The sequence below is a fragment of the Bison bison genome, unplaced genomic scaffold (assembly GCF_000754665.1).
Source record: "Bison bison bison isolate TAMUID 2011002044 unplaced genomic scaffold, Bison_UMD1.0 scf7180017864092, whole genome shotgun sequence".
Taxonomy (NCBI): domain Eukaryota; kingdom Metazoa; phylum Chordata; class Mammalia; order Artiodactyla; family Bovidae; genus Bison; species Bison bison.
This window is the reverse complement of record NW_011494664.1, coordinates 3,105,772-3,117,174: the sequence shown is the minus strand read 5'-3', so window position 1 is coordinate 3,117,174 and position 11,403 is coordinate 3,105,772. Positions and strand designations below refer to the sequence as shown.

Below are 11,403 nucleotides of genomic sequence, written 5' to 3'. Positions count from 1 at the left end.
TCAACGAACTGCGCTGCCATTGCCTGCAAACTTTGCAGGGGATTCACCTCAAAAACATCCAGAGCGTGAAGATGACGCCCCCCGGCCCCCACTGCGGCCAAACCGAAGTCATGTAAGTAGAGCCACTGTTGTTGTCCTTATCACCCCTGTCGTCCGGATGCCCCAACCTAGACTTACAGCCCGACCTCCTGCCTCACGTGGATTCTCCCTTCTCTCTGCAGAGCCACTCTTAAGAATGGTCAGGAAGCTTGTCTCAACCCTGAAGCTCCCATGGTTAAGAAAATCATCAATAAGATGCTAAACAAGTAAGTCATGGATTTTATTCCTACTTGCAACTAGAGCCATTGCTCTCAAATACTGGCATCTACCTCCTGAAAATAGTATTTGATAAATCCACAGTTTAGTTGTAAGACTAAAACCCATTATTTCCCCATTAAATTTGATCTGCTCTAGTGTCCTAAGGCTATTTCCAGCTCCCTCTGTCCTGGTCCTCCTCTCCATCCCCATTCAAATGAGCCTGTATGTTCCTAAAAGATTCAGTAGGGCTTTCCTGGTGGCTCAGAAGGTTAAAAATTCACTTGCAATGCAGGCGACCCAGGTTCAACCCTTGGGTCAGGAAGATCCCCTGGAGAAGGGAATGGCTACCCACTCCAATCTTCTTGACTGGAGCATTCCATGGACAGAGGAGCCTGGTGGCCTACAGTCCATAGGGTCACAAAGAATCAGACACAACTGAGCGATTTCAAAAGATTAAGTAAATTTAACCAGAAATGGTAAAATGCTTCCAAACCATTAAAGAACAGATGTTGTTTACCTCCATTCCTCAATGGTTTCTACCTGGAAAATGGAGACCCAGGTCTCCATGGGCAACAGGGACCTCAAAAACTTAGCAGTGAAGAGCAGGACTTTGCAGTGAAAGCTCCCTGTCTAGGATGCCTGTGAAAGTTTTTTAATCCCTTTGAGCAGAAACCTTTTCTGAGTGCGGAGCTGGGCCAGGGTCTGCATGCAGAAGTCCCTCCAGCCTTGGGGCCTGTACAAGAAGAGTAGCTTTCCTCAGCACTTATAACCCTAACCCTTTTCTCATTGCAGGGGCAGCACCAACTGACCTAGAGGGAAGTAAGAAATTCATTAGTGACAGTTCCTGAAAAGTGGTCTCTGCTCATAGAGGAACTGAAAATGAAGAAGAGAATGGCTGGTTTCCAGGGACAACTAGAAAGGATTTGATGTGCTGGACTATTTTATATGAGTTCTATTTATTTATATACGTATTTATTTTTCAAAGCTGGTATTTTAGTCTTTTACATGTTAGTGTTTAAAGATGTGATTATGTTAAATCAAACATAACCCAGTCCTGATTGTTATTTAATATGAAGATGATGAGTTTTAAATGTTTTATTCCACTGATATTTATTGGAAGACCATAAAGTGCCAGGCTCTGTGAGAGAGGTGGAGGCAGTGAGTGGGAGAGGGGAATTTATACAATCAGACAGTGAAATCACTATTAGAATCAGGGAAAGTATGTGCATTTCTATTTCTTTACTTTTTAAAAAGAATGTCAGTTGTTATTTATTGAAATGATTTCATATTATGTGATCAACATTTTTATGTTGAAATTTCCCTTGGACATTTTATGTCTTGCTTGTAAGGCATAATGCCTTGTTTAATGTTTACTATGTGGTGTTTCTCTTTGTTTTGGAACAAAGAAGTTAAAACTACTGTTACATTTTTTAAATGACATGAAAATAAAAGTTTTGCAAAAAAAATAACATGATTAAGTTTTGTTTTATTCTTCTTGATCTTTAGTTCCTACTGGGTGCTCAAGGTATTATACACTCAGGCTTAGGTTGTGCCTAACTTAATGCCAACTCCAGGCTGTTATTCCCTTTTTTTCTCTAACTTGAGAAGGAATATTTGATATACTACCCTCCTCAACCACTTTGAGAATTCTAGTTTTATAAAAAGAAAATTGCTGTTTTTTTCACACTGACCAATTTGTTATTCAAAAGTAGTTCTTTATAAACTGTTGAATTTTTATTAGTATTTCAACAAGGGCTCCTATTAAATTGTTTTGATAAAATGGTTTTTCAAACAGCTATGCAATTCTTTTCCTTTTAATGAAGCTGGGAGAAAAAGAGAAAAGTAGATTATTCCTAAGAACAGGAGCAGTTTGTGTTGTTTAAAATGACAATAATAATGGTCAGTAGAAATAAATACATAGTGTACAGTAAAATATATGACAAAAGTAGCACAAATGATAGGTAGGGAGATAAATAGATTTATAATACAATGTGTTATACAATATAATACATTGTTAGGGAAAGCTTTAAAGAAAATTGCAATGTGGCAAGAATATAGTAATTTTTAGGACAACCAATAAAAAAAATGCTAAATTTTAGATTTAAAAATTTAAAAAAAGGGAGAAAATGGAATAAAAGAAAATACCTGTATAATACAAAAGTAGACAAAAATTAAGGAATAAAGGAACAAAACAACAGATGGCACAGGGAGAAATGGCTTCCTTTTGGAGGGATTTCTAATAATATAAGTAGAGCCTCTTGAAGGTGGGGTTTAATTCCAACCCTTTCACACACACCTGAGTTTGAGCTGGACTTAGTGACTTACTTCCAAAAAAGAGGTAAGGAAAAAGGAAAAACAATAAACTTACAATAGAGAATCTGTCACTTAACCAAGTGATTAAGTTTATTATCACCACTTGATATCACATGTACTCATATGATGTGATGAGAAGGACACTTCATCTTCATGCTATTCTTACCCCAAATCAATAATCCCAGTGTAATCATCAGAAAATCATCCTAAAAATCCACATGGAGGAACATTCTACAAAATAACTTATCTTGCCTAGAAAATCCCATGGATGGAGGAGCCTGGTAGGCTGCAGTCCATGGGGTTGCTAAGAGTCGGATACGACTGAGCGACTTCACTTTCACTTTTCACTTTGCTGCATTGGAGAAGGAAATGGCAACCCACTCCAGTGTTCTTGCCTGGAGAATCCCAGGGATGGGGGAGCCTGGTGGGCTGCCGTCTATGGGGTCGCACGGAGTTGGACACTACTGAAGTGATTTAGCATTTAGCATGCTATAAAACTGTCAAATTCATGAGAGACAAAACTGAGAATCTGTCACAGCTCTAAGGAGACAAAAGACACATGACTTAATGCCATGTGGTATGCTGGATTGGATCCAGGAATAGAAAAAAGACATTAATGGAAAGTGGTAAGACCCAAACGGAGGCTGGAGTTTAGTTAACAGCAATGTGCCAATGCTAATTTCTTAGTTTTGACAAGTGATTATAAATATGTAGAATATCAACAAGAGGAGATACTGGGCCAAGGTCCACAGGAACTCCATGTGCTATCTATGCAAGTGTTTAGTAAATCTAAAATTATTCTGGGGCTTTCCTGGTGGCTCAGTGGTAAAGAACACGCTTACCAATGTAGGAGACGTGGTTTTGATCTCTGGTCCAAGAAGATCCCACATGCCGTGGAGCAAGTAAACCCATGTTCAACAATTACTGAGTCTGTGCTCTCCAGCCTGGGAACCACAACGACAAACCCTGTGCTGCAACTTCTGAAACCCGCTCACCATAGGGCCTGTGCTCCGAAACAAGAGAAGCCACTGCAAAGAAAAGCCCATGCACTGCAACTAGAGAGTAACCCCTTTCCCTGCAACTAGAGAAAAGCCTGAGCAGAAATGAAGACCCGGCAAAGCCAAAAAAAAAAAAAGTAAACTAACTTTGAAAATTATTCCAAATTGAAAGTCTATTTTTAAAAAGATAAGACATTAAATCCAAATATATTAGAAATTATAGTAAATTGAAATGAGATAAACATTCAAATTAAAAGTCAAAGACCATCAGGCTGTGTAATTAAGACAAAAAGAATCAATGATGCTTTAAAAAGGCACACTTTAAGCATTAGGACCCAGATCATTTGAAATGAAAAGAATTAAAGCATTATATCATGCAGAAAAACACTTGAAAGAAACTTGGCATGGATATACTGATGTATTAATTACTTATTACTTTATTATTAGTATAAATTATTGATATACTTGTTAATGGTTGACATATTGTGCATGCATGAAGTGACTTCTGTCATCTCTTTGCAACTCTTTGCAACCCTACAGACTTTAGCCCGCCAGGCTTCTCTGGGATTCTCCAGGCAAGAATACTGAAGTGGGTTGCCAGGCCCTCCTCCAGGGGATCTTCCTGACCCAGGAATTGAACTTACATCTCTTACTTCTTCTGCATTGGCAGGTCATAAAGAATGTATCAACAAATTTTAAAACCTTGAAAAGTTACAGAGGATATTCTCTGATCATCAAGATTTTTATGATGAGTATGACTTTCCTAGCTGAAATATGTAATAACATATTACTGTACGTGATATGCTTGCTGTGGTTTATCTCATCTCTCAACTTCCTAAATTTTGCTTCCATAATACAGAAAGCATCAAAACAGGGTCATCACGTAGCCAAGAGTGATAAAAAATATTTCCACGGATACATTTCCTCACTTCCTATATCTATTTCTTGACATATTCTTTGGTAATTTTGGCATTTCTGTATTTCTTTGGCTTATACATATGTGATGTATTTTAATTACCTCCACAAAAGTTTAAAAAACAATCTTAAAAAAAAACAGAAAGTCAAAGTTTACACTGAAATCTATTCTTTAGAAGACTTGGAATAATGCCCAAACTTAACATATTACTTGGTATTCAGAGATAATTGAAATGAATTTAAATATTCAGAGATTTTGCAATTGTCAGGCTGTCTTTCCGACAGGAACAGAAGGTAAGACTAACTCTATTGCAGAAGAAAGTACGCATGAAGAAGAACTTCATGTTTCAGCTTTTTCCACTACATATCTTCTGCAAAACTGACCACAAACTCTTGCATCAATACATTGTATGTGCTTTATAAATGCCCTTTGACTTAATATTTTTGACCTAAAACTGATAGATTGTCAGATATTTCTCCAGTAAAGATGGGTTTATTCAAGACCAGCAAAGAATTGCAATTTGAAGTCTGCAACCATGGCAAGCTCCATCCAAGTCCCCACGCGGTAAGGGAAGAAGAACATTTTTATAGAAAGGAACAAGAAGTTGGGAGGGCTACGGTAAACAAAATCCATGGATTTTCATGGACTGAGTCTTTGCAGGGAAAGGAGTCTTCTTCCTGTTGGGTTCAGTTCTTGTCCCAGAGTGTGAGAGCGCCCCCTTCTGGTCACTCTGTTCTATTTGGGTTTCTATGAAGTTTCTGCTTATTATTATTAATTATTGTTAGTTTTACAATATCTACCACCCCTCCTTTTCTGCACACACTGTGAATCTTAGGTTACCCTAGCCTTTCCTCCTCCCCATGGTAGACAGCTGATAAAGCTCACAATGTAGTCTGTGCAAGAAGGCTACAGAAACACCTTGAGGTGCATGGAGAGACTTCCCAACGGAGGTAACATCCGAACTGGGTCTTGATGGAGAAGCAGGATCCTATGAGCACACGGCCTCCAGTGTCCCAGCCCTGCCACCTCCTCCAGCCTCTTTTTCCCTCTTCCTGCTCGTAGAATGAGCTCTAAATGCAAGACACTTGCTCTCTCAGTACTCACATGCTCTTTTCAATAACCATGCCTTTGCCCCCTTGATCCTCTCCTGGAATGTTTTCCACCCCTCTGTGTTCCCCATTTACCTGGAAAGCCCCTTATTCCTAAGATTTGCATGAGTGAGCACTTCTTTCAGGAAAACTTGTCTGACAACTCTCATAAACCCTCTATAAGAGTTGCAGTAAGTCTCCCTTCTCACTCCCAATACCTTGGGAATGGTTTGCCATGGTAGCTTTTCCGAAACTTCTCTTTTTTACATTCATTTCCTACTGCATTGAGAGTTAGATGGTAGCAGAGTCTCTTATTCCTCTTTATATCCCCAGCACCAGACTTCATTCCCACCTTATAAAAGCTGAAAAAATAACCATTGAAAGTGAAGAAACAAATGGAGAAAGGCATTAAATTTGAGTTGAAACACCCTCCTTTTTCATAAGATAATTCTGGCAATAAGTAGAGTCAGTAACAAAAAACCTAATTCGAATTGGGTTAATCAAGAGAGACTCATCTGACCTATGAAACTAAAAGACTGATGAGTAGATGCAAAAAAGCTCAGTAATGCAGTTCAAAACTTCATAACAGTCTCACTCTGGATCAGGCTGCTTTTCTCTGTGCTGGCTTCATTTTAGGCACGCTCTTCTCAAGCACGGGCGAAGTTTTAAATTTCTGTTCTACTAGATATAACACAACAGGAATATTGCTTCCAACATCTTCATTCTTCTCCTCTCTGTGCCAGAATCATTCTACCCAAAGTAATCATTGCGGCAAGACAGGGTTGGCAATTGTGGGCACAACTTCCCAAGGCCAGCATGGGGAGAGCAGCAGAGCACAGACCATTCCTGAAGCTCCATCATCTGGGGATACAGCACCAACTCTGGACTTTTTTTTTTTTTTTTGACTGTACCAAGCTTAAGTTGCTGCATGTGGGATCTAGTTCCCTGACCAGGTACTGAACCCAGGCCCCCTGCATTGGGAGCCCAGAGTGTTAACCACTGGACCACCAGGGAAGTCCCACAATTCTGGATTTTAAAGGCAGATTAGATAATGTCAATCAAATCTGCATAATGCTGTAAATATGGTAGCTCAAAATGAAATTTAGCTACTAATTCTTTTAATATAGGGTTGGCTCTATACTTTTAAAACTGATGATTGCCTTAGTTGAAAGTTTGTGTATATACATTTCAGAATACTATTGCTTTTTATTTTTAAATTTTTTTCTTTTGTTTTTGGCCATGTTGTGAGGCTTGCAGAATCTTTTTTCCCCAACCAGTGATGGAACTCAGACCCTCCATAGTGAAAGGGTGGACCACTAGGGGAATTCCCACATTATTGCATTTTAAATGATCTGAAAAATAATATAGTGCCATTAAGGATTAAATTTTGAGAATTGATATATTAAAGTAGAAAAAATCTTTTGCACTTTATTTTGTAAGAAATAAATGTTCATTAAGCAATGTTTATTAAGACAATATACAAAGTCTTAGGCATACAATTGAAGATAATTCTACAATACGATGGTGCTTCTTGATGTGGTTTATCCTTTTGGCTACTACAGTGCTTTGATTCTCTATTCGTTCACCCCAAGTATTGGCTTATGCCAATACTTTGGTTTGGATCTGGAAAGCATTAGAGCAAACATTCTCTGGTTTCTTAAGTTATAAAGAGAATAAATGTCTGGGTAGTCTCCAATTAATGCTGAAGGCAAAATATTTTAGATAATAAAATATGACAAAGTGCTCAAACAAAGTCAGTAGAAAACTGTGATCCTTATTTCAGCAAATAAGAGCTGATGGTATTGCTCAGTTCGCTTCTGGGAAATTCTCAGGGTGGAGTCATTATTCCTGACCTGATTTTTGAGTTGAAGTCCACTGATTTGGAAAATCAAATCGCTAGATGAATAGATATGGATTTTATTAAATTCAAGTATATAATATTCATGACACAAAAACTCTTGTTAGTGAAATAAAACACTGGAGACTCTTGAGCAGTTGGCTATTTTCAAGTTTTAGGAAAGGTGAAGTTGAACTATTCAACCATGAGAATAACAAAACAAGACTGCTCCTCTGAAGTTAACTGTCATTTGTTTCAGGAAAAGTAAATAATTTTTTATTGTGGAGTGGCTAAAGCTACACTGTCTGAAGCTCAAATTCTGAATTATCTTAACTCTGAGATCTTGGCAACTTATTAATAGTTTCCCTGTGGGGGAAAAATTGTGAAGAAAATAAACTGGTGACTATTTCATGAGGCAGTTAAGACTAAGTGGGTTTTACATATATGCAAAAGACTTAGAATATTGCCTATTACATCAAAGTGTTATTTATGATAGCACTTCGTGTTTACTTAGCATCTCATAAACACATAAAACATGTCAGATACTAGGATGTTGAAGAAAAAAGGAAAGATCTGCAAAAGTTTGTTTCTTGAACAGAAGTTTAAAAGTCTTAATAACAATCTCTTCATGTTTTCTGTCCTTTATACTTGTTCTATAATAAGCAGATATACATTTTCATCAGAAAAATAAAATCAAATTTTTTAACTTTTAAAGAATATCTATTATGTCTCTGAGCCACTGATTATCTCAAGAAAACATAATATAGTTGACCCTTGAAAACATGGGGGTTAGGGGTGCAGTTGAAAATCCAAGTATAAGTTTTGACTTTCCAAAAACTTAACTACTTATCACCTACTGTTGACTGGAAGCCTTACCAATGGCCCAAATAGTCAATTAATACATATTTCATTTAGTCACTAAATTATGTCTGACTCTTGAGACCTCATGGACTGTAGCCCACCAGGCTCCTCATCTGTGGGGATTTTCCAGGGAAGAACACTGGAGTGGGTGGCTATTTCCTTCTCCAGGGGATCTTCCCAACTCAGAGAGAGAACCAGAGTCTCCTGTGTTGGCAGGAGGACTCTTTATACTGCTGAGTCACCAGAGAAGCCCATTTGTGTTATATACTTTATTCTTAAAATAAAGTAAGCTACAGTAAAGAAAATTAGGGCACTTTTATTAGGAAAATTTTAACAATGAGAAAATACATTTATATTACTGTACTGTATTTATTGATACTTTAAGTTTGTCATATGTTTATAAGATGAATCATCTGTCAGTATCTCCATCAACATTGTCTTATTTAATACAAAACACTGTAGATGTTATATGTACTAATAACATGACTCATCAAAAATGAAAAGTAATGTAAAATTCATATTTAATTACAGATATAAAGATTAATGCATTGATAACAAGGAAGCAATATGATTGCTTTGTGGTAGCTTAATTGATACAATTGCTTCACAGTAGCTTAGCCTATATTCTAATGAATGAACCATTATAAAAACCTTATAGCCAACAGTATTACAGTCATATTCATAACATAGTATTAGAAACATGATTACATTTAAAAAAAAATTTACCTGTGATGATAGTTTCTCCAATTGTGAAATAGAGAGGCATACTGTATGGTTAATGTAATACAAGCCAAGTTATAATACAGGAAGAAAGCTAACATATTAATTTTATATTAAGTATCACTCACCTTATGCCTACATAAGAACAGACCAGTATTTACATGGATTCTATCCATTCATGACATAGTAACTTTTTCCTGGGTTTTTTTTTTTTTTGACATTTCTAGGCTACGTGGTTAGTCTGCAAGTTTTTTTTTTTTTTTTTTCAAATTGCCACAAATCTCCCAAATTTTTTCCAATATGTTTATTGAAACATGTCTGTGTATAAGTGGACCTATGCAGTTTGAGCCCATGTTATCCAAGTGTTAAGTATTGCTGTTGTTCAGTTGCTGTCATGTCTGACTCTTTGCAACCCCACGGACTGCAGCATGCCACCCTTCCCTGTCCTTCAGTATCTCTCAGAGTTTGCGCAAACTCATGTTCATTGAGTCAAGTGTCAAGTATATTTCCAATTAAGAATTCCAGAAAAATAAAAATAACAACAGTATCTAAGCAAATTCTCAATTATTGCTGAGTTACTCATATTTTATAAGCTTTAGGTCATCTTTCATTCCCTACTCTTTTTTTAAAAGTTAAATTTCCTGTTATCTCAGGACTATACTGACAAAAAAATGTAAAGACAAATCTTTATTATAGTCTAGTTATTCTTAATCTTTTCTAATAATCAAAATGAGACATCTTCACTTTTATTCACATTTTGTAGTTGAAATGACTAAAACTAGAATTATAAGATTACTCAACAAACTAGATAAGAAAAAATTGTACCCTGTTTTCTCTTAAGAAAAAATATGCAAACATTTTATGTTGGAATAGTTTTTGTTTTTATTTTGTTTTTTTTTTCTTCAATAATTATTTTCTCTTTGTGCAAAGATTTTATCCTCAGATTAATTTCAGCTTAGTAATATGGAAAAAAACAATTTCTATTTTAGTTTTTAAAAATTATTTATAGCATTTAATATGTACAGGTGTTTTCCAATGCTAATACATTTATTCATGGTAACAGCCGGTTGAAGTAGATATACAGTTCATCTCTATTGTACAGATGAGAAACTAAGGCACGGACAATTAAATGCCATAGATCAATATTTCTGAGAGCTGAAATTCCTACTTTGCAACCTGTAACAGAGGCCTGCTCTGTGTCTTTACCCACCCTTCCAACCTCCCCTCCCCTGTCTTGCTTACCACTGGGTGTCCCCATACTTTTAACAGATCTGCATCCAGAATCACACCTAAACCATCTGAAACCTACCTGAGCATAATCCAACAAAGGACATTAAAACTAAGGGTGAAAAATATACTACACAATTATGACGTCTTCAATCAACTGCTTGAAGTGTCTTTTTAGAAATCAGTACAAATAAAATAGGACAACAATTATTTCTCTGGAAGGAAATCAAATCACTGGAAGCAGAAAAGTCCATACAAGATGAAGATAAAATGAGATTTGTGACCATCAAACAAGTAAATGGTATGACATTCATGATATTAGCTCTTAGATACTTCACAGGAACACCTGTTTTTTTGGTTAGAAGAGTGAAGGGTGCTACTCTCACTGCTGGCACTAGGCATTCCTCGCCCCCCAAACCCACACTCCAATTCCTGTGACTTATTTTGTTCTTGGACAAAACTAGAAACTGGACCGGGACACACCTTTCCCTCCCTGGAATAGGTCCAAATGACCACTTGTCCCTTAGCTCACGGATCAGTCAACACACTGTACGCAAAAAAAGCTGGTATTCGTGAATCTACTCGAGCTCTGGAAGTTCCAGAATTTCACCAGGGAAGGAAGCTATGTAGGATTGCGACACTTTAGTTGCAATGTAAACACAAAATTAAACTTTTGATACTCGTCATCCTCTCACTACTGCGGGGATAATATGACATGAAGTGTGATTTATTTGTGCTCGTAAAATACCGGGAAGTAAGAGAACATTCTCATGCATAGTTTGACATGACATGTGCTTTAAGAGTGTATTTATGCAGACGTGGATAAAATCATCAAGTCCCAAAATACTTAAGTGTAAGTAACACGTGGAAAATCAGTTCTCTCTGCGGCCCTCCTCCCTGGCCTTAATTCCCTCAATCTTAATAACTAACGTTTGTCATGATGCCTGTCTCCTCTAAGACGTGACAACACTTCTTGCAAGGCGACTCACCCTCCGGTGGGGATTTGGGTAAGGGGATGACTCCCCGAGTGCGCAGATAACGCGTGAGGCGGGCGGGGCCGCGCCTTCCTTCCGGACCGGGAATTTCCCTGTCCCCGAGGCTGGCAACTCCCATCCGATCAGGATAAAAGGGGTTCGCTAGACTCAA

General features: G+C 37.3%; 1 protein-coding gene across 1 annotated transcript; it reads left to right on the top strand.

The window, feature by feature from the left end:
* Positions 1–2: 2 nt before the first annotated feature.
* Positions 3–1,770, top strand: LOC104987339 (growth-regulated alpha protein-like; the record flags this gene model as incomplete). Its single annotated transcript, XM_010838198.1, has 3 exons — positions 3–112; positions 222–305; positions 1,090–1,770. Coding segments are annotated over 3 exons (210 nt in total), but the record flags the coding sequence as incomplete, so codon positions are not given.
* Positions 1,771–11,403: the final 9,633 nt, after the last annotated feature.